The 26,650-nt window shown below is 41.7% G+C and overlaps 1 protein-coding gene across 2 annotated transcripts in view; it reads right to left on the bottom strand.

Moving 5' to 3' along the window:
* The window catches only part of DRC11 (dynein regulatory complex subunit 11), a 110,539-nt gene that overhangs the window by 59,458 nt on the left and 24,431 nt on the right, over positions 1-26,650 (bottom strand). For both annotated transcript variants that reach the window (XM_075094132.1, XM_075094131.1), the window contains exon 6: positions 21,775-21,962. In XM_075094132.1, the coding sequence (XP_074950233.1) occupies positions 21,775-21,962 (188 nt within the window). The remainder of the gene's footprint in view (positions 1-21,774; positions 21,963-26,650) is intronic.

The raw sequence follows: 26,650 nt of genomic DNA, 5'->3' as shown, positions 1-26,650 counted from the left end.
GTTCCAGTTTGTTTAATTTGTATTTTGTGTGATTCTTCTCACAGCTGGTGCAGATGTTTGGGATGATGTGGCTCACCTCATCTTTTTGTGGCAGCTACAGTAAGTGCTTATGTTGAAAAATAACTTGAGGTGAAGGGAAGGTAATGCCAAGCTTTCCACCCAAGTGGAAGAAGTGTCAGCCACTTACTAACCAGCCAGCAGTCCAGGGACTGGGTCATCTGTTGAGGGCAATGTAGAATGTGATTTCCCATGGTCATCAGTGACCTGAGAGAACGCAGCTACCACACGTTTGTTGTGCTAATTCTTCAGGGACATCTGCTTTTTCTTTCTGGACTTCATCCTTTCCTGTGTACTGTTGTTAAGCATATTAATCACTGTCTGATGGTCAGGGAGCAGTATTCTTAAGTCTTATTCCCCTATCCGACCTCTGGCAGGTTTTCGTCTTTCTCTTCAAGGTTTAAATGACTACAACTTCAATCTTGTAATGCCTGGATAGCATGCACATGCATGACCCGCATAGACAAATTCCTCTCTTTATGAAACCCTCTGAGTTCAGAGGTTAAACCAGGGATTCATTTGGCCTGTAAATCTGCACAGAAAAATGCAGTCATTGATCTTCCTGGTCAAAAGTCCATTTTAAATGCAATAAATCTCAATTTTCACTCCCCCTTCACTTTTTAGCAGCATTCTTCTCAGAACCATCACAATGGGTTGTCTCATGCATTTGTCATAAGATGCTAATTTGGTTTCAGCTGGACCTAAACTATTTTGTACAAGCCTGTTTTTATAGTGGTTGATAATAACAAAACACCAGGATAAAATGAGCAGCCAGTATGCTCTCCACAAACAGCCAAGGATATTCCTATATCTTCGTTCCATCAGATAAGCTACACGTCATCTGTAGCTCAAGAGGGTCCCACCAGGCATGTCCCACATTGAACAGTGAACAGCTCTTGAATTAGGAGGATCTTCCAAACATGTAGAATGATTTTGGGCTTGCTTTACAATAATAATGGTTCAAATAATTTTTAACTGCTCTCCCCTTTTGAAACTTCCTAGAAACAATGAAGTATTCGTTATTATAACCAGTTCTAAGGCAATAATACTGGAAGAAAATTAATCTACATGATGTAAGAACTTGCTCTAGACTCCAGCCTAGCATGCTGCTTTGTTTTGCTGGAAGTGTAGAGGAGAGCTTTACAGTGGAAATCCTTGGTTCCACCTATGTGGCATTAATGGCACAAGCATGCTGTAAACGAAGACTTACAGAAGGTGGAGCTGTAGAGGTTCCCACAGTCAGCTACTAGGCTGAAAACTGAACCAGGGAGAAGAGCATTGTACCTGCACCTGCATTGTTTGCTGACTCCAAAAGTTGAGTTGCAACTACAGTAACTGTAAGGCTTTAGCCCAGCAGAGATCACTGAGTGTGAATTTTAGACTGGTGTTTGTTAGATTGCTCTCTTGGTTGAGCAGGAAAATAAACCTACTTGGTCTGCATTTCCTCTAATCTGCCCAGCATTTATTTTCGATATTCATAGTATTCTGACACTTTCTTCGCGGATCAGTCACTATATCTAGCTGGAAGATTACCCACAAAGTTCAAAAGCCCTGATGCTTTCTCTGCATGTCACTGAAAATGCAGCACTAAGCAAAAACTAAACTGGTGGTCAGGAAAGTCTGAAAGTCTTGTTGCATGTTGATGGGGAGAGGAGACTGTAAAAAGCTTAGGCTCTTGGTAAGAAGAGTATTGGAGTGTGTAATATATTTGAGAGACATGGTACATGTCGGAAACACCTGGTTTTCAGGCAAGTCAAAACTCAATGAATCTGTTACTTATTATTGTCTCAACATTTGCAGGGGGAGAAAAAAATCCAATTGTGCTTTTCCAGCATCTCATAAAAATGTGCAAATGCCAGAACTGGAAGAAGCAACTCTTACTTTCAACACCATTGCTTCAGTGGGAGTGTTGACAATGTGTTAAGGACTGCAAGCAAAAGCAGAAGCAAATTCTATCGTAACCATCAGGTTACATATGGAGGATGTGGTTCCAGTAAACTGTTTGCCTAAATTTAACAAATGAAATGTGTCAAAAGTGTGGCTGCTTGGTAGGACTGGACTCAGTGGCTGCACAGAAATCAAATAAGGGGATCCAGAAGGGTAGGGCTAGGAAGAAATATCCACCTGTGAGAAGCTTCAGCAGTATCCTAGGGAAGCCCTCATAGACTGAAGACCCCGAAGCCTGCTGCTTCCCAATCTGCAGGTGAGGAACTGAGGATCGTTTTTGTGCGTGACCTGCTCCCTGTTGTATATTCACAGGCCATGGAACAGAAACTTGTGTTTAGGAGCCTTGCTTGCGCTGCTGCAAATTGAACTGATGAGCGTCAAACAGAGTTCACAGTAGGCAAAATATCTTTTTCTTTGGGTGAGAGCCACTGCTTTAACAGAACTACTAAATGCTTCTATGCTGCAGAGGACTTTGCTGAAGAACAGGCCTTTAGAAATTGTGGTATCTGTTACTTTTCTGGAAAGCAGTGAAATCCTGTCAGTGGGAACATAGCATGGGTTTGGTAAACAGCTTTACAGAAAAGCCATCTAAGTGGAATGAATGGGGGCCCTAAATCTGAATCAAACCAGCTCAACCGGAAGAGTAAGGGAGTGAACAAAGATGGAGGAGTGAAAAGAGATGTTCTTCCACTCCTAGCAAAGTAAGAAAAGGATCTAATAAGATTCTTCCACTGTTTCTTGAGTTACATTCTGTTCTCTGGTTCACTGTTACTGCTCTCCCCTTTTCCAAACTTATTCCTCTTCTAATAACTTAGATCTGTCAAGTGTAATTGAAAAAGAATGATCTTTTATGGTATGCAATGCAAACCCTTTTGTCTCCGTTCATGTAGCATAGAGTTCTGGCTCTTCTGGGCTCAATTTTTGTTTTAACACACAACTTAGATAAATGTCCAGACCTTAACTAGGTTCGAATGGTTCTTGAACATCTCCAAATCACCACCAGACTTGATACGAGTCAGTGTGATTGGCAGTCTCTGAAGTTGCTGCTCAGCACCAAATGCTGCAGCACCTCAATTCTGACCTATAAAATATATTCCTTGTCTGTGTGATGACCCTACACTGTGCTTGTCTCGTCTGTTCCTTCCTCCCCTCCTCATTTCAGGAGCATCACCATTTTTTTCTTAAGTGTTTTCTCTCTACTCCACATTGCTCAGGGATGGTTATAGTTAAGGCTAAATATGGCTGCTGATTTATGAGAATGCACCATTGATTTAAACATTTTGTCTGGTAACAGACTCAACAAGTTACTACCTACTCTGTTCTCTGGCATGACTTCACATGTGTTATTCTTTCTTTTTGGCCATGGCTTCTCTAGCTAATTGCATAAAAGGCCTTGTCAGGAAAAATAAAAAATTGTTCTTTGGAGGAAAAAGAGGGTTTAACTCTTTTCAGGGTAAGAAAGGATGTGGGCTGTGTGCAGAAGAAAAGGCATGAATGATGGCTGTATGCTCTAGGCGGAGGGACAGCAGAGTGTTCTGTGCAGAAAAGCAATAAAAACAAAGAGGGGGAAACACTTTAAAGAAATAACCCCCCGTTGTTTTGTAGTTCTTGTCTGTTTCCGTAATCCTGCCTGATTTGGGTTCTCTCAAACTATTTTAGGTGTCTTTGCTGCAGCATTTTCTTCCCTTTTGTGTGTGCTTTCTTTAGCTCTTTGAAAATCACTTCCAGGAAAAAATAACCTATACAAATACAGAATTACTTATAGAGCAAGACTAATTTCCACAGCTGCCCTGTCATCTTTAATGGGTTTGGGCACAGACATATTACAACTTATGTTTTATCTAAGGTCCTGATCCTTCAAGCATTTGCTTGTATGTGTGAACATTATGCACGGAAGTAATTCAGTGGAGTGACTTGTAAGGAGAAGTGTTTGGAGAATTGGAAACCTTATTGTTCTGGATAAATATTCAGCTTTAAAAATTTAAGATCAAGTGTTGTGAGACCAAGGATGTGCAAGAAGAAACATTTCCATGGAGGAATGACTGTGAAAGGTTTGTGGGGAAAGGTGATATGATAGTTAATGTAATAAGGGATAATTAGAAACAATAGATACTCTTTTGGGTATCCATTGCCTGCCTTAGATCTGAAATGGCAGAAGTGAGCTTCAAAGCCAAGTAATAGTTGGGAACAGTTCTTGGAGGGACAGACCTAAATGTGGAATGTGGTAATTATCTCTGATAGCTTTATTACATGTAGTATTATTGGCCAGGAAAGGTAGACCTTTGGCTGACCTGTACAGTTCTTAAGCTTCTTGAGTCCTTCCAGTTAAATAGTTTGTTCTGCTTTGTCGTAAAGTTATTTTACCTTTTAAAGGATCCTCCTGGCCTTTTAAGGATAGCAATAGGTAATTAGTGTACTGGAAAAAAGGGAATCTCTGTTACCCCTCACACAGATTTGGGCACGAGCTTTCTCTGTCAGGACTCCTGGTTACCCAGCTTCCTGCTGTAAACCATAGGTGAAAAGGAGGGAAAAAGATTTTTTTGACCTATTGGTAACTTAAAAATTCTGCTAAAAGTTATTTTTTGTTTAAAATGGAAATACGTGTTTTTCTTCTCAAAATGAATCAGACACATGGGAAGGCAGCACTGTGAATTACTGCTAAGCTTTTGAATGAAAATAAAGGGCAATGAGCACACGAATAATGCCAAGGGGAAAAAAAAAAGATTTACTTTACAGTTCCAATATTAACTTGGAAAAAAAAAAAGGAAAAATCCGAACAAAAATTCAAAAATTTGGCAATATCAACACTCACAAAATGTTCAGGTGCTCTGATTTTGTATATCCATCCCTACCCTCAAAAAATACTGCTAAAATTTTTCTCAGAGCTCAAACCTGAATTAATTCACGACGGGAAGAAATTACATTCTGACCTATGTAACTGAACTCCTTTGCAAGAGCTAATAACATCCAACCCATACTGAAAGCTTAGGCAAACCTAGACAAGATGAGTGCTAAATTCACCCACCATGGCACGGGAATGGAAGTAAGGTTAAAGGGACTGGGAAGCAGATTCCTATAAGGCTATTTAGGTTTTTTTGGCTTGACTCCTGCAGTGCAGAACAGTCTTGGGCAGAGCTGCTGGTAAGCCTAGTGTAAGGCGCTCTGCAGTAACAGTGAAAGCACCTCCTGGTGGACCCAAGGACACCTGGATGTCCCCCGTCTCTGCCCTTAGAGGGAATAGTTTCTGAGCAAGGAGCAGGGCACGTCATGGTGTCACACAGCAGTCTCTAGTCCACGGTTTTTCTACTGCTGCTGTCCTTGCCAGGCCTACTGGCAACTGCCTTGTTAGTGAGGAATTCATCAAACTGACTGTATGTACTTTTGTTGGGGTAAAATCTTTCTTACCAGAAACAGGTTTGGGAGAACCAGAAATCCTGCCTTCTTGCTTCTCTGAAAGCTACGGAACAGATACATCCAACACTGCACCCATGTTTTGCTTCCTAGGTCTACACTTCTTTTAGTGCCTGTCCTTGTATTTTGGCCTTGTTCATCATCAGATGACACACAGACCGTCCCTAAGCTTATTTCCAGTGTCAGCTTCCTGTTGACTGTCTACAGCCTTTTGAGGAATGTGATCCTGTCAACCCAGCTGTAAGGAGAGTGGGTTGAGCAATCCTTACTGCAGAGGAAGAACTCCCCTTAGGGCTCAGCACCATGTCTGGGGGACTTGGCTGATGGATTAAGGAGTACTCTGAAGCACACAACTCTCATTAAACTCATCTGTTTTGATTTTCTTGTATCTTTCCATTCTCTTTAGAGTGAGGTCAAAAATACAGAAGCTGGCTCAAACACCAGGTCAAATTCCCCTTGCATTTACTGAATTCCTTACCTTTGGTCAGCTTATCCTGGCTTCACAGAATGATGAATCCTGATTCAAATTGGCTCAATATTACCTGTGCTTAGTATTAAAGTTAAGAGACTGAAACAATTATGGCCGGTTTTAACCAAGATTACTTTAACCCAGACTAGAAGCTTTGCGAGAATAGCTTTCCTGCAGAGTCAGCCAGAGGGAATCAACAGTGCTTTATTAACACAATATGAATTTTGTAAAGAGGAAAATAAAGCATGTGATTTTTGTAGCAAGGCCAGCCAAAAGAAATAACTTGCCCTCCAATATCACAAGTTTCTTTGGGATTTGGAGTGAAATGGAGCATAGAGAGCATTTTGTCTTACTGGATTTGTTTATGAGAAATTCAAGCAATTGCTTTTGCTCCTAAAAGTCAAGGTGTTAGTGAAACAAAATGCACCTCTATGGAAGGAAAAGCAGGCTGAAACTGGGCATGGCTGCTTTTAAATCAGACCTCAAGATAATGCTTTGGAGAGAGCTGAGACATGGTGCCCTCGACAGGTCACCCACCTGGAAAAGTGCCACTTGCACCCAAGCTCTGTCAGCTGCCTCAGGACTTTGCCCTCCTCCTTGTTCTAAATTGGTTTTGCCTATGCTGTATTTCTTCTGCCACCACCTGATTGCGAAAGGTACTTGAAGTATTTGAAGGGTATTATATTAAAATCTCTCTGAAATAACTGTGCTCTCCCTGAACATATTGCTTGTATGCTGGATGGATAGTTGTGTGCATGCTAATAAATTCAGTGCACTTGGGGCATGTCAAACTCCCTGTGCCTGCTATGCAGTATATGCACCCTCTGTATCTGTCCAGAAAACTGGGGACTAAGAGCCTGAAAATGAACAGAGAAGCTTTGTGCTTTGATCTACCCTTATTTAAATACTGGAATAAATACAGCACAGCATGTAAGAGTAATATGGAGTCTTTTAACCACTGACACAAAACAACCTAGCCTACCTGATGCAAGTGCTGTAAAATGATGTGATTCTGGTTTGCAACTCCTTGCATTCTTTCACAGTGTGGTGAAGATGGGTAAATCTGAGGTGATATTGAAAGTGGCATCAGATACATTTCAGCAGCTAGAACTCTGTCTGCCTTATGTCCGTAGTGTCAACATAGAAAGACAGACAGTCCAGTCTGGCATAACTTCAACTTGCCTTGTTTTTTGCCTCCCTGGATTAAAATGATCTGTATGTGCATACTGTCCTCTTCAACCACTATATCATGGCTGTCCCATTCATGGATCACTATGACTCTGACCCGCTGCCTGCCTGAGATTTGACTTTAAGCATTTGAAAAGGACAATGTGTAATCAGCACCTGTCAGGCATCATAGTATCGCCTGGGAGAGCGGCTTGCTTCTTCATTTAAGACTAATACCATAGTGCTGTGCTAATGGCACTACTTGTAGCTAAGACTGCACTTCCTTTAAAAGCACTTGTGATGAGGAAGAAAAACTTCAGTGGGGACTGAGAAGCTGATAAATGGCACATAGTGTGTTCTGAAGTTTGAAAAAAAGGAACAAAACATGCCGCTCTCTGTTTCACTGCTGCTAACGTTCTTGTCCACTTCAAGAGATCCACTTCTCATATGGTTTGCATGAGTGTTTAAATTAACTATTTAATGATAAATCTGAGGCAATTTCATGCATGTGAAAGCAGTCACAGTGCCTGATTTTCCAATGTTCATCCAAATTGGCTTGTGCAGCCTTATTTAAATAAATCACAATCAGGTGTACACAGAGTGTAAAACCAGGAAAAAACTGAGACTGATAACTGAAGAATGTTGCAGAGAATCTGTATAAAGTTAGAGGTGTTTACAGACTCCTGGTCAATGCTAATAACCAAATAGCTCAGTAGCAAGAAAAAAATAATTCAGAATCTCTACTTTTGTAATTTTAAAAAGTGTGAGAAAAGACAAGGAGAGCTCAATTAGAAGCCAGTGTCAGGCTGGTATTAAGAGCATCCATTTATCAACAGTATTAATTGAAAAACCCAGTCATCTCTGCAGTCCAAGAAACACATTGTAATGCCTTCAGATGCCAAGTTCATTAACCCTCACCTTCTAGTTTTGTGAAAGAAAAATTGTTCTGTATTTCTGTACTTGTTTGGTGCACCTCTGCTGTTTGATCTATAGTTTCCTTAAATTGGCTGAAAACATGGACAATCTTGGAGACCGATAAAGAATTGAATGCCTGTTGCAGGACTCTGGCATTGCCTCTCTAAATGACTGACTTATGCATGTGCCACTCAGTGGGATGTGCCAAAATTAAATCAATTATAAGCACAAAATGGAGCTTTTTTTTTTTAAAAAATAAAAATAATTGTTTGATTACATGATGGCTTAATAATGTGCTTTTTAAGCCTCTCTTTGGTTGACAGGACCAGTGCTGCAGAGAGTTACTCACAACGTGGCAGGCAGCTGACTGGAGACCCAGGGACAGGCATGGGGAAGTCCTCTTGGGAATTTGGAGTTGGACCTGCAGCCCCGCTCTTGGTAGAAGCAAAGTTCCTAAACATCAGTAGTTTCTTTCTACCAAAGTGGCATAACAGGTAAGGCGGTGTGGGAAGTGCAATCTGAAGGTTGAGACTTGAAGGGCAGGTTTACTCACTTGCTAATTCTTAGGACTCTTTTGTATTTTTTTGCAGTACTGGAGATCTAAATGTATTCCTTCACAGGCCTGTATAGAGGATCAGTTGTCTGGAATGGCCTTATAGGATAGCAGAGCACCCCTGGGCAAAGAATGTAAAGATTAGACTTGGGCAGGAATGAAATACAGGCATGTATGTGGGAGAGGCTGCAATCGGCTGCTCCCACCTTCACTCCCACTAGTTCCCAGGCCTCCCGCAATTGCAAACCTTGCAATACGTAATTAATAAAACCATGCGTTATACGTGATTTCCCAGAAGAGGATGAAGGTGAAACGATATTTTGGGCATAGTGTTACCCTCTCTGTAGCAGCTATGAGAGCTGAGCCAATGATGGGAAGCACATGTATGTAATATGAAAGATGGCAGAGCTCTGGCTCTGGAATTTGCTCCCTCAGAGCAATTGTATTTTGACTTGAATACTTTGAGGACTCCTGCAGCTACACAGACTGCAGCCTTTAACTTATAGCCATGCTTTAAACCAGTATCTTCAAAATTGGTTGCTAGATTAGATGCTTTCCAGAAAGATCTGCAGGAAAGACCCAGTCTCTGCTGTGTGATGGGGAATACAAAACAAGAGAGCAAACTTCCTTTCCAAATCACCAAAGGATTACTGAGACAGTAAGATGCCCTAAGGATGATCTGAAGAGATTTTAGTGGAGGGTAATGCAGTTTCCCAGTATTACATAAATATCTCAGTAAATACTGAACCAGCTTTTATGGTTCTATGCTCTTTGTCCAAGTCAAACGATGTTATATTTGGTACGATATCTTACTGAATGGTACTATGTTGATATAGTTATTTTGTACAAGTAGAGCCTAAGGAGAACCAGCAACCCCCCTTATATGCACTGTTAAATGTCTCTTATTCAGCCTAGGATGGTAACTCTTAATAGCGATCTCATATAGATCCTAAGGATGCCTGACAGCAGACAAAACATAGCTAGCTTGTGATGCTAATAGCTGGGTGTGTTTCAAGTAAATTACTATAAATAATTAGATTTTCTGTTGTATCTGCACATGACTAAAATGCAGCATGGCTTAAAAGCCCCTGACTCTGACCTGGATAATAAAAGCAACCTGCTTGATGGAGTCTGACTAATCTCCCTTGTGCTGAAATTTTCCTCAGTAAAACTGAAACATATTGACTCTGGAAGGAATGGATGAGACTCAGGTTTCAGGCAAGTTCTTGTTCTGCCCACAGAAATATTATCTTCAAACCTTTTCAGTGTTAAGTCAAGATTCAAGCCAAGTATAGGATTTGGATGGACCAACTTTAATGCTAACTTTGCATTGGGAAGAGTTTACTTAGATGTTTACCAAACCATGCAGCACACTGCCCACCTAACAAAAGGGTGGTCTGGTGCTCTTGAGGGAAATAATTGACTAACAGAAAAAGATATGCCTTGCCTCACGTGCCCTTGACATGCTTGCCAACCCTGGGACTGCAGTCAGTGTACTGCTGTCACCTGGAGCCTGTACCACCTAGTCCACTATGGAGATCTAGAGGCTGATGGGATAACTGGCTTCTGCTGCTTGTGTCCTTTTCCCCCCTCCATGGTTTCCGCTTAACTCTACTGGAATTTGACTTACGCCCCACATTGAAGGGTGTAAGCTCATTCTATTTAAATGCTTCTGGATGTTTTTATTAACCACCCGAGACCCTACTTTCACTGAAGTTGTGCTCTCAACTTTAGTGGTACCTCACAGCAGCCGAGTTTGAGCCCAATTGCATGTATAACATTTGACGCAAAAGGAGTTGAGCTGTTTTGTCCAAGGTACAGGTGACAGAGGGCAAGAAGAAATGAGTGGAGGGGAAGTGCTCTCAGGGGCGTGGTAGATATTACACCAATTTCCAGTGTAAGCCTGGATTTTCTGTGCTAGATGATGCAAGTCTCCTTGGTGTGGAATTCACTTGAAATTCAGTACTTAAGTAACTTGTCAACAGTTTGATAAATAAACGTGTTGGCATCCTGAAGCTGTAATGCCCTGAAGCAGCCTTATATTCTATCAGATACTCTGCTGCTATGGTCCCCAGTATATAAACTTCTACTGCCAGTGAAGAGTGAAACAACTGTATTTCAGAATTAAATAATTCTTCTCTTGTGAGAAAGAATAACAGGCTTTCACAGCCACATTCCCAGCCATAACTTGCACGCCTTCATCCTCTCCATAGTCATGTCTGACTTCCTGACAATCAAGTTTGGGTGTGGTGGTTTATTTATTTTTAATATACACCAACCTGAGCTTGCTTGCTGGCATACATGTTTGGGGCTGCTTTTTTGTCTTTGCCTTGGACACACTTGATATTTTGTATCAGTCTTTAGATCTAACTGTCCCTATTTTTCAAATTGGCAACTTACAGGTTTAGGTTTTTTTTCCAGTTACGTCTCTTTCATCCCTCCTCTTCTGATCCTCCCTCTCCAGCTCCTTGTGACTGTTTCTGCTACCCCTTTGCTCTGCCCGTGTCAGTCCAGGCCACGTTTCTTTTTTCCCCCACTTGCCTCTTTTTCTTTGCATTCTACAGAGCTAGGGCTGAAAATGTCTTTTCCACCTCCTCTGCTTGCTTCTCCAAAGAGATCATTCTGTGGAGCAAGGGGTGTAGCTTGGGAGCCACTGCTCTGTGCTTCATGTTCATTTTTATTCTCCTTACTTCTAAGCTTTTCCTTAGCCTTTCTCTTCCCAGAATATTCCTCAAACACCTCTCCTCTGCCAGCCACTGGCTCTTCAGTGCCTCTCTGTCCCCTGCCAGACACCAGTAGGACTCTTGATTCTTTTTTTCTCTGCCTGTTTCTTGTTCCTCTCTCCTAGCAGATCTTCATTCACTTTACTTGTTGGTAATGGGGAAGTGGGGAAAATTGGTTCTTCCACCTGCTCTGTATTAACTTGCCGGAGAAGATACCTTTCCCTATCACAGTGGAGTGAAAAAGTAGCTGGGCTGGGTCTCTTCCTCTTCCCCTTGGGATTCTTTCCCTTCTTCCCTTCTCATTGATTAGGACTATGCTATGTTGGTCAAACCAAGAATAGATCAGATGGTGAGCAGGCCCCTCTGGGCCAAGCATAGTAGGTATCTAGCTGGATTACTGGAACAAACCATCTCTGAGGTGAAAATCAGGCCCCAGTTATCAATGTTAAACATCCCATTTGTCTGTTTCTACCTTCAGAAATCCTGTCTGCTGTGTTAGGACTGTGCTTGAAAAAGGAATAAAGAAAGCACAGTGTGGGAGAACAGCAACCTAACATGTCCATTGAACAGGGCTCACTACTGCAGCATTTCCCAGAAAAAGCTCAATTCAGTCTGTAAAACATGTAGAACTGTATTATAATAAGCTGCTGGCAAGGGTGAGGCCCTGAATGTAACTGATGTTTGTGTCTATGTGAGTATCTATGACAACAAATAATGTTTGGGAAGTGTTCTTGAGAATATCGGTGGGGGGGTGGTTGTATTATGTCGGTAACACTTAGCATTTTCAGACTTTTAATTTCTAAGTGTTACTATAGATGAGTGTGAGTACTTTAGGAAAACGAACTAATTAGTTACAAGACTTTTTTTTCTTGTTTGCAAATGGGACCAGAGTAATGCTATTTACTTTAGCTGATTCCAGACTTCTAGACGTATAAAGGAGTGAATATTTCTAGGAGCTTTAATGCTAAGTGGGAGGCTTAGACTCAAGGTCAATGGACTGTGGGTCACTTTCAGCCACTTCAGGCAGGTAGAAAAGGGTATCTAACCTAAACTTGTTGGTGTTGCTTCTGTAGTGCTGCAAATCAAACAGTAGAAAGCAAATGAAGCTAGAAATTAATTCTATCGAATTGTGCTCAGGATAAGTATGCCTGTAAGGAGAGGGCTAGAAATGACTAGCAAGATAGGACAGAGCATCTTGCCCTTGTACTAAGACTATTTTTGGTCCCCTAAGCTTTCGTTGCTGAACAGTAGCTGTGTACCACCAAATATGCATTCTGAGGCTTATTATGGTTGGACTTGATGACCTTAAAGGTCTTTTCTAACCTAAATGATTCTATGATTGCTTTGGCCTTCCTCATTGCATCCACTTTATTCCTATGTTATGCTGTGCTCTTAGAGAGTGAGAATAGAGCCATCCTGTTTGTATGTGCACAACTACACATATGGCTGTCTCCACACCACACTGCCTAACTTGCTGGAATTGGGCCTGTAATGGGAAAGTTATGGATTCCTATAAAATATTTGGAAAAGTTATGCACCAAAAATGGGACTTAAAGCCTGGTCATTGGCAGCACTAGGGTGGTGCAAGACCTGCTTCTGTTCATCTATTGCTGCCTTATGTGGGTCTTCATGGGGGATGTTTCTCTTGTGTGCTCAAGTATCTGCTTGCTGTTGTTCCTCTTGTGTTCTGACCTCTGTTGATTAACCTTATGCTAGCTCTTGTCTTGCATGAACAACTGTGCCCAATCTGCAGTGCACTGGGCGACGACTGACAGCACCAAAACAGCTGTACTAATCTACCAGTTCTGGTTTTAGCACTTTCCCAGTGCCATGGCTTGATACTACCCATTACAAAGCTCTGTTTCTCCGTTGGTCATGGATTGTCAGACTATTAACCATTTGGACTGAAAGTTTAGATGTTGAGCATTCAACTTATTATCTAGGTCTGAAAATACTGGCCCATGTGATTCAGGTTTTTCCAAGATGGAGACTAGTTAAAGGCATAATTTTGCTTATGCTAAATAAATAAGAATGTCTAACTGGACCCATCTTCTTGCTCCCAAGGCTTAGAACAAGGAGTTGCAACTTGCCTTTGGTCTATGGTCACTGGACCAGTTAGAGCTTTACAGTTGAAAACTGCAGACAGAAACTGGGACTGTAGAACGGGATGGGGAAAAGGTTAAGTCTTTCTGGGCAAAGTGGTTTAGAAGTAAGCAGGTTGAGGAGAAAAGTGGAGAAGGTGAGACTGGTCTGAAGAACCACCATGCTTATTATGGCTTTGCTAATGTGTGACTGTTCAGATCTGAATGAGCTTTTAATGTTGATAGTGCATAAATTTATATGCAAGCATGGCAAGAAGTGTGCAATGCAAATCACGCCTGATGAAAAGATGAATATATGCTTGTGGATACTTGAAGTTCTGAGCATTCCTGTAAGGTGCTGAGGAAAAGCCCCATCACAGGCAGAAAGCCTGTGATTGAGCTTTTCAGCAGAAAAGCCTGAAGTGCCATGGCACTGAAATAGTTTTACCTGATCTTGCACTGGTGGTGAACTGTTCGGAGAGGAAGTCCTTGGGGAGCAAGAGTATGTGCTTCTGCCTGCCTGTAACACCATTGGAAAAGCCCTGATGTTGACAAACCTGCTCAGAAAAAAAACCCCAGTGTCTTATTCCATGAACCCCCCTGGAAATAATTGATGTGAGTCTGCTTAGAATAAGGACTTAGCTGTGTCAGATAGTATCAGGACCTGACCCTATTTTCAGTAACAGTTTGCTTACTGACTTCCTATCAGGTAAAGGGAGATTGTTCAGGGAAGATCACTAACAACTTAGACATTCAGGTATCTTAAATCACAATCTAGAAAGGAATAGTAGCGTTTGCAAAGCTGGTGAATATGTGCTTATATGTAGCGTTGGTGCACTTGTTGATGAAATCATGGTTCATGAGGATGACTTATGTTGAAAACCCCTTGGGAATCTTGATTTGCCCCTGAGAGATTTTAAGAATCTTCTTTTTGTTCCTCAATTATTTCAAACTTTTGATAGTTCACTGAGCAAAATTAAGGATCAGCAGCAGAGTCCTTTGCATATGTCTTTAATCAGTGTACAGAGGCAGCAATCATAAACTGAAGTATAAATTTAAGGAGCCTTACAGAACTGGAAAGGCAACATATTTCAGAGTTTGTGGTGATTTAGAAAGCAGAACTAGTGATGTTATCAGTGCCTCTCTGGAGGCATGACACCAGGGTTCAACTGGTCTTACTGTTTCAGATACCTGCCATCAAGATTTATCTGTGTTTCACCAAGTATGAGAAATATATAAATCCAGGGGCTTCCGGCTGATTCCCCCCCAAGAGCCATCAAGCCACCTCCATTAATGTCAGCACACTCATAAATTTTTAGCATGCACTGAAGTAGGCAACTTCTGCCACTGCACAGAAGCTTCCAGAGGTGTCCCCTGCCTCCTGTAAATCCATGGACACCCAATAAAGTAGATTAACTGCAGATGGACTTAATAACAGTTGTCCCTCCTTTGGAATTAGAAGGGTTCATACTCCTTAAAAAAAGGACAATGTGATGTTCCCATATGAAAGAAAGAACTGAAGTTTTTTGTTTTTTTTTTTTAAATGGCTGTCAAAGATAGATAATAGTTGATTCCAATCAATGGGAAAACAGGTTGCAGAATCATGGGCTCCACTCTCTTCTGCCATATGCAAACAATCCTCTTGTTTATGATAACTTATCTTCCCTCTGTTCAAAGAAACCCGGTGGGCTATTTGCTCTGGTACTCCTCCAGTAAGCCAGTGATGCATTTGCATTCCATTCCCTTGTTCCCTCCAGCCCTAAAGATGTCTGCCAAAATTAGTCAATAGATAACTACTCGGCTTTAAGAATGTGTTAGGAAGGGCTTGAACATTACCCATTAATGTTTACAGCTCCTAATTATGTTAATTAATCAGTCTTAGAGGTTGTCTCACCCGGGAGCCCAAAGGCAGGATTTTAGTTCCCACAGATGCACTTCAACTCGGTGGCATGGCTGCTTGCAGTGTCGAGCTCAGCATGGTCTAGCTGCCAGAATATTTATGCAGGGCCCTGGACAGATTTTGCTGTCAGACCTATGTGCTATCACAGATGTGTTGTTCCTGTTGGATTTTGAAGCTAGCTTTGTCTGTCTACATGAGGTACCGTCAAACATGCACAAGCAGGCTGAGCCATGTTCAGGAAGACTGATGTCAAATGTAAGCTGTTCCTGCAGAATGTCCTTTTGGTATGGGAGGAAGGCATTCAGAGAGCACTTTGTACCAGCACTAATTGTTATGATACAGGGATTACTGCCTTTGCAAAATCTGAAGTTATTAGCTCTGTCAGAAAACAGAGGTAAAGATATTGGTAGAGAAAATGGCCATTGTCTCTATCAATGTTACTGTAGTTCTGCAGGAAGAGACAGTATCTGGGCAGAGAACACTCAAACCTGTGCCATCCTCTTTCTGAGCTTCAATTCCACAATTCAGAGCTTGTCTTCACTCTCCTGAGGAAAACGAGAAGACTTGGAGAAGAGATACAACCCAGACTGGCTGCAGAGTGCTTCAGAAGGAGCTTCAACTTGTTTTGTGCTATTCCCTAAAGAATTCAGTTTGTGTGGGCTTTCAGTGCACAAAGTACAAGAGAGTAGAAGAAGATATATTCAACTCCAGTTAACAAGAAAGGACAGGAGAAAACTGTGGTGCTAATTGAGTTCAGCTCATCCTCATCTGGTGGAATTAGCAGACAATTCCCATTTGCAGAATATCCTGAATTCTGTTTTGATCACAGCTGCTTCTGGCCAGTAGTTTTTGCTCTTGAGTGGAATGTTGCATACAAGTGGCTTGTGTGTGTGACAGTCCTTTAATGATGATAGAGAAAACGAGTAATGATAATATAGATTAGGTGAAAGAATGGTTCATCACCCATCTATAAATGGCTCCTGCGGTCAGTAACTCCTATCTGTGCTGAATATAAAGTACCAGACACCACAAAGGCATTTTTTTAGTAGGTTACTACAGAAGACATGCCCTTGCAGGGGTGGCAGAGAAGAAGGGAATGCATTTTCTAGAGTAATGGGGCATTGTATGGCAAGAGAACTGTGACTGAAGAGCTGGTGATGTCTCTGGTTGGTTGTGTTGCAAGGGTTTCCAGACTGGAGCTTGCTCTTTAAGAGAACTATCTGCCATAGAGGTTCATTGCACTAAAACTGGTTATTAAGCAATCTTCCTATCAGCTGTTAGGTGAACTGTTGCCACATTGTCTAAAAACTGCACTCCATACTCCTTGGTTACTTGGAAAGCACTTCTGGCAGGCTGAGGGCATGTGTGATGAGCCAGATGGGACTGAAAAAACAACTTAGGTCCTGATGGACTTAAAGCAACAATTACTCCAAACCAGAGCTGAGGCGGTATGAGGAGAGGATGCCACTGCTTGGCACTGGCGAGGTGTCATCTGTCTCTGTCCTGTTGGCAAGACTCCAGTTGCTGATGGATTGCCTGGCAGCTTTCACGCATGTTAACATTAACTTCATAAAAAGCAGGGTGTACAAAGTGTGAAATGTGATATGGGCAGTGCCTGACACAAATGAATACTTTCCCTGTTCTATGGAGTTTCAGTGCAAAAGCTCTCTCTCCATTCATCTTCCTCCTGCCTCCCCCTTCCCCACCCCCTGCTATCTAGGGAGCCCCGTGAACAGGCATATTGGCAGTAAACTCAGCTCCACAAAACAGTCTTGTGAAAAAGAGAAATATAACATGATCACTTCCTATTTCTTTCTCCTTTCCTCTGCATCAAAGCCTGGGCTGGCTGTCAGGAATGTTCAAAATGAATAAATAAGCGCAGGAACCCCCTGATTCAGAAGGAGTCTCATTCACTCACCATGAAGCTTGGCCAATTCTTTTTCTGACAGTACTCAAGTCAGCAGGCAGAGCAAGAAGATCATTCAAAGCTAATCAGTACAGTGTAAACCTATTATGAAAGCACATTTACCCCTCGCCTCCTCCTTCCTCCAGAAAACCAATCCCCAAATCTGTGGGAATAACACATAACGTACATAAAAGTTGCTATTACTTAGATCCCCTGTTATTAGGTCAGCAATGCCACTGATTAAATGTTCCCCAGAGCACTGAGCAGCAGCATATAAATCCTCCAAGAAATTCACAGCGTAATTTGTTACAGCTAGAGGGCATAAGACACATTACAGCAAAGCCTGTGTGTTAGGCTCTCCCCTGTGATTCTTGAGGCTATCTCTGGTAATAAAAGCCTCATCTTGATTTCTTATCCTTTGTATTGATTTCTGTCAGAGAAGACTTTCGTTAAACAAAGATACTACTATCTTCCTCTGTATAATAAGGGAATCCTTCTTCTCCCCACCCCTTTTTTATTTATCTTCCAAGGAAGACTTGCAATTTGGGAACCGTTGGTATGTAGAGTGGGTAAAGAGTGGAGAAGACAATGATGACAGTTTTTGTACACCCAGTGCAAAACCCCAAATCTGAAATCAGAGAAAAAGGTTTCTGGTCTGGAATAGTATGGAAATTGAAACTAGAACCCCAGCTATGCAACTGCTATATTTTAATATGAAATTCTGTTATTAATGTAATGGCTGGATTCTGTGTGAGTCAAGTGATTAAAATCCAGACTCAATGTAGAGAATTAATAGCAACTGTTAATTTTGGAGCATTTGTACTCCTACTCTATGAATCATATAGCTATCTTGAAAATAAAGGGAGGCCTGTAGATATACTGTATGATGCTTTTTTTAAAAAAGCTTAAAAAAAAATTATTTTTCATTTCTAGTATGGTGCGTAGGGACAAGGCCAAATAGAAATCTAGAAAGCTTTATGTGAATAATTCGTAAGCCAAGTAAGAACAGCTCCACAGAAGTCAATACAGATAAACAGAACAATGAATGGTAAGGCTGCAAAACGCACAGTGTTATATCAAAAATATTTTGTCTTCTCTGCAGTGGGATAGCTATAAGCACCTGGAACGTTTTCATTTAATCTATTCCTTTGGGTTTTGCTCTGTTTTGCTTTTTTAGAACTTATCTTTGTAAGAAGCTGTTTTGGATCTTGAAATGACTGATGCTATGCTTGTTCCCTTGTGCAAAGAAAGTGGTAAATATTTATAGCAGCTCTTACAAGTGGAAGAATTTAATATGTGCGCATTGCTTTTGTGATTTTGCAGCTGTGCTGAAAGACAATACCTGCTAATTGTATTTCCTATCACATCTATTTCCAATTGAAGGATAAAATATGGAAGTTTGGGTTTATTTTTTTAGTACATACAGCAAAATTTATTCAAAAGAATCTTTGTTCCCCTTTAGCTATCTGTTTATTTAATAGACTATAGAAAATCGTAAACTCTGTCAAAAAGCTTAATTAAAGAATAATTTATAAGCTACATTTAGCTGTTGATCTTGTAGACTGCCTTAGTGGAGAGCCAAAATATACCTTGGCAGGCCATAATTATGGAAAACCTTGACGCTTCAGATCTGGCCACTGCGTCAGCAGGCCAAGCAGAAGCAGGACACAACTCCTGCTAGTTCTGCAGCATCCTTGGCATGCACCACACGGAAAGGCTGGCTCTGTGTGACACGCATGTTTCCTATGCATAGAAATTTGCTGATTTTTTTTAACCTATTTTGGATGCAGGTGAATATGTCTGCAGAGAGAATTTTGGTCACTTAAATAGAGGCCTCCTGTGAAGAGCAGGATGGCAGGCAGCTCACTCTGACCCCTCTCAGTCCCATAAATCACTGCATCACTCAGCCAGATGCAAATGAGCTAAAATATTGGGTGATGTCCAGCCTTTGCTGAAGCTGATGGCACCTCTTCCACTGGCTTTACTGGGGGTAGGATTTTATCTGCTATGCTGCTAAATCACCAGAATAGCTTTTGTCAATGAGATCTGTTGAGTCTTGGCTGAAATGTGACTTGCTGATTTTTAGAGATGATGCAGGACAGTTAATTTAAGAGAGTAACAGGGAGCATGATCAGAAATACTGCTCTGCCTGCACCAAGTCTGTCACTGCCCCTCTGCCATCAGAGGTGACCCTGTGCTCAGGGACATCACATAACTGCACATGCAGCACTTAACTGTGCTCTATCAAAATGATCTGATTTAGCTTAAAACTGATTTTTGGCTGATGATTTTTTTTTTTAAATATCAGATTGTTTCAGATAAGAGAAGGTGAGTAGAGAAGCAGCTCTGTGGTTATTCTACAAGGTTGGAGGTGACCTGTTTTCTTAGTCTCTGCTTCAGCAGAGCAACATCTCTGACTAAAGGCTTATCTATAAGCAGTGGTGTCATGAATTAACTCTGTGTGTGGGTATATCTTACTCCTATTTAATATAATACTTCCTTGGGAAAAGCATATCCATAAAGCTATCCAAGATCAGTTAATGTGGTGCTTATATTGAAACATATGCTTTAATCTTTGTTAATTTTCAATTCTAGATGAGATTCAAGACTACTGAACCTGACTAGACCAGACAACTTAAAGGTTAGCTAAAGAACTCCTTATAACTTGTTTAATCACACATTTATATGCTGGGATACTGACTGTGTCTGCCTATAGCCTTGGAGTCTCACCTAAAGTTGGGCCCCTGGGCACATCCGAGATAAAAATGTAGCAATGAGGTCCTATTTCACTTGTAAGGGCTACTGAATAAGAAAGTGCAGCATTTACGCTCCACCTTATATCTTCAGAATATTTCATAGATACATGAGATTGAGGTTGCTTATACAGTAGGTAGCAAGGGTTTTGATTAATTGCTCATTCAGCCATTTCTCTCCATGTCCCTTGATTGAACAATGTCTTTGGCTTCCTCCAAATGATCCTTTGGATTGGTTAGGCTCTTGGCTGGCTCTGCTGTCAAGTGTCTCCATGGAATGGATTTTACTTTTAATAATGTCTCATAACTGTCTTTAAAGAGGTTTATGGCTCAGCCTTATTCTCTGGGAGATTTGGCTGTTCTCTGCTAATCTCTTATAGAAACATTGTTATTGGTTCAAACAGTATTTCAGTTAGTTTTCCTCAAGCTCTAGTGTCAAGTTAATTGGACACAGTTGACCTATGTTAGGGAATTACTATTAGATGAGTAACATTAAGTGAAGGAAATAAGATCTTTCTGTACCTCAGAACATGCTGGGAGTTGTGGGGAGCAACAGGAAATGACAGCTCAAGTGTGCAGACCGGGCCCTAGGAACAGGGTTGACTTAGGGAATGGGGATGTGCTTTGTAATAACTGAGGTTTGTAAAACCAGCTGCTCTTTCTACAGGAGAGCCAAATAGGGTAAAAATATACTAGAGTCTTGAGCGTCTGTAAGAGGCAAAGTACGTGAAAGAGCAGCAATAGATTGTGGTAGACCTGTGAGAGTGCTACTCTTAACTGTGGGCCCCCCTGTCCCCCCCCTCTTTTTTTTTTTTTTAACAAACACTACACTCTTATATAGCTTCCAAAACCTGATTAAAGTAGTCAAGGAATAAATAGAGCAGGATTTCTTCAAAACGCATTTATGTTTCCAACTGGAAACTGCACGCTGAAGGCAGGTCCAGTACACTGAAAAAAAGGCTGAATGATTAATGGACATGACACTAGTCTGCAAGACAAATACGAGCCCTGTAAACCAAGCAGCTGAAGACACAGAAACACTGGGAAGTGTTTTTGCAGTTGAAACCTTGCTGCCAAATCCTGGAAATTCTGGGTGCTGCTTCCCAATTTGCTTTTATGTACTAACCCACTGGATGGGGTAAATTCTGGAAAAAAATTACCTATATTACAAAACCAGCCTATATTCCTTAGTAGAAGGCTTTACAGTATTGCCATGTTAAAATTGCCAGTCTCAAAACTTCTTCAGCTAAAGTAAACTTCCTGAGAGAACTATAGGTGTCAGCACTCAGTTTAAAAATGTGTAAGTATGTGCTTAACTCTACTGAGACGTGAAGTTTCACTGAGATCAGCAGCACTGCTTAAGTAAAGTTACTTCTGGAGGAGTGTCTTGAAGGTCAGGCCTCAAGTACGAAAGTACTTCAGATTCATATTGGCTGCAGCAGGCACCTGGACTGCAGTACTAGTGACGTGATATGATTTGCTATAGCAAATAATTATACTTCTATCTCATGGAAGACTGCGCTCTCTTTTAAAACTTATGTTATTCAGATGGGGGAAAAAGTTAGTGTGCCTATACTCTAAGTACACTCCTTATAATTACAAAGCAAGACCCCAAACTAATATGCAATCTGAACGTGTCCCCATTTTAATCTCTGTGGACCTGATCCTGTGGTCACTCCTGCAAGGTGCGCCTCTGATCCCTGCTGGACTGTGCAAGGAGTGATGCACTATTCTGGTTTCCCCAATTAGGAGTCCTGCCATTCAGGAACTTAGTTCTGCAACTGCACTGGGATCACCACTGTGAGATGGATTTTGCAATTTGTAGGAACTGCAAAATTGGGCTCCTTGGAGCAAATGGGCTACTTATGAGGCAATTGTTTCTCTCTGCTCACCGGCACTCGACGAAACACTGGCCAATCTGACTCTGGAGAGTTTCCTTGATGTCAAGCCCCTCTGTTTCTCTGAGCTTGTCCTTGATGAATACCTCCTCCTCTCTCTCCAGGACCTCACCTTGCAGGGCGTTTATTTGCCCAGCATACGTCTGTGAAATACTAGTTGCCTTCAAGTGAGGAGGTAGGCTCTGAAAATGACATGAGGAGAAAACAAAAGGTACAAATTAAAAGAAACTCAACATAAACTGGAATGCCAGGTTGACAGTGAATCCAAGCTTAAGCCTTAATTTATTTGCAGGGAGCCAGGAAAAAAACCCTGTGCTCATAAAAAGCGTCTGGATGCACACAATGGTCTATTGTTAGTGTTTCAGCATTAATTAACAACACTGCAATGTACAAAAACAACCCTTCCACCGTGGGATCCTGGAATCTCTATGAGACAGGTGAGAAAGCTGCTGTTCTGCAAATGCTGACTTTATCCATGTCAGAAGGGTGCCAGAGATTTTTTTTAATTGAATTTTCAAATGTTTGGACTTCCCATTGGTACTTTTTGATTAGCCAGTATTGTTTTTAATTTGTTCACTTAAATTTTTATATGCACTGTTTGGTCAGAGGTTTCCTGGTATTTTGTTGCAGCTGGTCATGTTCCTTTAGGAAATCAACTTCCCTTGAGGAACAACACAACCACCAAAAGAATAAACAAACCCCCAAATGCTGTAATAAAAATCATAGCTCCCCAAGTTTCCCATGATTTGATAACGTTGGCAAGAAGGACTTCTAAGCCAGTTTAAAGTTGTACAGTAATTTCTGCTTTGTGATTGATTTTACATGTGTACTTTGAGAGAGAAAAATGAAAGTCTTTCTGGTATGCAAATACAGAAGCATGAAAAATACCATCTGTGTGTGTGGTCTGAAACTTCGCATTTTTTAGTTTGTAATGGTTGATAAAGTTAAGATGTTCCCAGTTTTTTACAAGCTACTGCTACCTTTTAAGTGTAGAGAAAAAGTATATTTTAAAACTTAACTTTTAAATTAGCTGCTTTTTTTTGCCATTCTAGAACAAAATATCTTCCATGTACTTGGGAAGTAGTAATCATATTGTCTGATAGTGTATGTCAAATTTAAGTATAGAAAAGAGGAGAAAATAAAATATGTTTTTGTAACATGGTGTGTTTTACGCTTCAAAATTAGTGACTCTGACGTATAGGTGGCAGCATACGTGAAAAAAAGCCTAGGACTGTTGGTTTGCATGAAGAAACCCAATGCTATTCTGCTCTGGCCTTCCACCTTCATAATGTATAGAAGTTGTCTTTAAATCAGCACATCTCAGACTAATTTAGTAATATATTCTCCTTGCTCTAGTGATGTATTTTCTAGTGTGCTCCAAGTCCTAATTCCAGAGGTTTCCTGCAAAGACAAGAAAGCTTCTACAAAGGTTTGGCCAGCTTATATCTGAGATGCGTTATTTGGTGTTTCTCCATGCTTCAACCACATTCCAAAAATCACTAACAAGTGCCAAGCAAAGTCAGTTTCAGAAAGTACACAGCGGGATTGCACTCTATCCAAAGTAAGCGCAGAGGCCCCATTCAGGAAAGCAATTTACTGCCTTCCCTGCATCTGCAATGTGTGACTCGCACTATGCAAAAGGAATTGGTCAAGGCCACCAGTGAGAAAATGTTCAGGAGGAAACAAGAAAAGCAGCATGCTTTTGAAAGGCGGCTGCACATGCTCTTTTCCTGAATATATGACCCAAAACGCTGCCTTTCACCCTGAGATGTCACCTTCACTCATGTTTCAGTTTCTGTAGAAGTCAGGTGTTTCCAATCTTCACCTTCACTGGCACCTATTTCTAAGTATGGCACAGCTAATATTAACACTAGTTATCTGTATTTCACCATTGTCTGCCTTACTAATATTAAATGAACCTCAGAATAGCCAGATGGGATGATGCTTTCTCAGAGCTCATTTGGAAACCAGAGAAGGACCCACAAGGCTTGCTTCCCAGATTGAGACCTAGAAACAAGATCCAGTTCCCTCAGGCTGTTTTCCACTTTCGCTTCACCGCAGCAATGCTCAGGGGACTGCTTTTCTGAGATGTTCCCATCAGAGTACTGCTGCCTAGAGGTACTGGTAGCAGGGCTGCTACTGGAGAGATGAGCCAGCTAGAGCCAATGTGACTCTTCCATGGCTTTGTATGCTGCTGTAGCACAGTCCAAACAGACGCTGCATTACGCAGAGGACAATTGACTGGATTTCTTAACTAGATGCTCACCAGGGGAAGCTGGGGAAGGGCTGTTTCATTTAGAAATACGTTTTCCAGCTGAAGATATGTGAGAAGAAAAGGGATAGGGAAAGAAATTTGGGAGCACAAAAAAGGGACTGAATACCTTTGTTCGTGGAAAGACTCAATTGTGAATGCTGAAGATGCCCTGCTGGGTGGGCAGAAGGCCTCCCCTCTTATCTCCTTTGGGAAGCCACAGATTTCATATTCAAGCCTAGGCAACTCACTGAGGGACACAAGGATACCTCCAGCTTTAGTGAGCCTGATCTGCAGCTTATGCAGAAAGACAGGCTCCTCTATAGGGTGCATCTGAACATTTAAGGGCTAAATATTGTGAGATGGCTCAGCAGATGAGCAGCTTATCGGTGCTGGGAAGGGGCAGTTACCCCTCCACCCTAACCGCTGGATGTGTGGTCCTCCCTTCTCCTGCACAGGCTCTGGCACTCACCTGATCCTGTGGTGAACCAGTTCAGCTCTCCAAGAAGTGGGAAATAACCCCTTTTTATCTTTTCTCCCACTCCCACTCCCACCCCCTGAGGTTAATTGTTTCCTGGTATAATGAGATGAAGGAGGCAGCTGAGGGCCAGAGCTGTAGCAAGGGAAGTGGTGGGTGAGCGCAGGACCAGAAAAATGTAGAGAGCTGGATGGCCTGTGCAGCAGCACAGATAGGAGAACTCCTCTTCACCATCTCGGAACCCTTCCTGTATTTAGCTTCTTCTCTGCCCTGCACTCCAAGTCCTGAGGGAGCCTTTGATGACCAGCTACTTGTCAATGCAAATTTACTATCGGCATATCTTTCACCAGTACCAAAGCCAGACAAAGTAAGAACTGTTTGAACTGGCAAGAACGTGCCTGTGTGAGCAACACCAGAAGTAGGAGATTCTCTAAGTGAATTAATACAGACAATATCTACACCTGAGTCCAGAGTCATGAAGCTGGTGTAGATGTGGTCCAGGTAGCTCTAAACCAGCTGGCTCAGATGCTGATGGCAACAGGGCTACAGAACATGCTCTGCTCTGCAAAACTCTGCCAAGCCCCGAGTAGATATTTGGGGAGCTACCTGTCTGAGCACCTTACAGTTATCCATATATCTGCTGGTACTAGTTTATGAGCTGCACTCAAAGCCCTAAGGCTGAAGTACAGACATAACCTTGTAGAACAGCTTATGAAAAGCTCTGTTGTATTTTGTCTTCCATATTATTTTCATTTTCTTTTCCAAAGATTGTTTTACTACAAGAAAACAAAAGAAATGGGAACCACTTCTACCAACAAGAGTCCAGCCACCCATGTTCAGTAACCCACTAAAAGGAATGAAAAAGAAAGGGAAAGCTGGTAAGGTTGTATGTTCATTTGACTGTCTCTTTCCAATCCTATTGATTTATTGTTATTAATTTTTTTTCTGAATTAAGGTACCATACAGTTATAGAATGTCCTAAGTTGGAGGGGACCTGCAAGGATCATCGAGTCCAACTCCTGTCCCTGCATAGGACAACCCTGAAATTCACACCATGTAAATGTGTGACATTATGGAAATGGGTTTATTTACATGGAGGACAAGGCTATTGCTGATGGGAAACGTGCTGTTGCTTGATTGCTTCCATCGCTGGGAAAGCAGAGCTGGCTCAGACCTAGACAGCCAGATAAGCTGGGAAGGAGGGTAGGTGCTGGAGAGGAGCCAACAAGATAGGATGACATGGCAGGTACAAAAAGACACTCTATCCGAGTGGGAGTCAGCACCGCCAGGCAAGCTGTTGCGATGAGTAGTAGGGAGATCCGTTAACAACAAATGACACCCTTTGAAGCTTGCCGAGCGGTGGACAGACAGTTGCCAAACCAGGGGCTCCTCCTGTGGTACAAAAGCTTTGGCAATAACACACTCCAGCTCAGATGTGCAAGGGAGAGTATGAAATGAAGAGCAGAGCTGGCTGTGATAAATGAGTCCTGAAGGATTCATGACTGTCTAATGTGGAACATACGCAGTGTGCCCTGTTTGAGTGAAAACCAGGAGGCCGATGCATGTCGGGAACTGACAGCTGGCTTCTGTTCTGGGGGAGGAGGAGGCAGCAAGCGCTGAGCAACAGTGAGGAAATCATGCCACGGTTATTTGATCTTTAAGTAAAACATTACAGGTGAAAGTACAACTGGCCTGACTTTCCATTCTGTTACTTTGAAATCAATGCAGTTAGGTCAACAAAAAAAGAATTGGACTTGAGGAAAATAAGGATAAGGAAATGTCAAAAGAACTTCTGTGTACGTAGTCTCTGATTTACTCGTTAGCCTATCTTAAAACTGCTTTCCTGGCATATAAGAAACTGATCTAAATGTACTTAAGTGTTTGAATGATCAAGAACAGGAGTCAGTTGGTAGACTGTAGGTAGAAAGTGAGAAGATTAACTAGTAGATATAAGTTGAGTACAGAAGCAGTCTTGGGTCTTCAAATGAGACAGAGTCTATAGAACAGCCCTGGTGGAGTTTATGTTCTCTTGTCAAGGAGCAGAATTCAGAAGAAAGTATGTCTGAAAAAACTTTGGCCATCAGAGGATGCAAGAGAAAATAGGTACTGAAATGGCAGAAAGAGTGCCAAGGCAGATGGTC

Source organism: Phalacrocorax aristotelis, chromosome 5 (genome assembly GCF_949628215.1).
Source record: "Phalacrocorax aristotelis chromosome 5, bGulAri2.1, whole genome shotgun sequence".
In the NCBI taxonomy this organism is placed as follows: Eukaryota; Metazoa; Chordata; class Aves; order Suliformes; family Phalacrocoracidae; genus Phalacrocorax; species Phalacrocorax aristotelis.
This window is presented reverse-complemented; position numbering and strand designations above follow the sequence as displayed.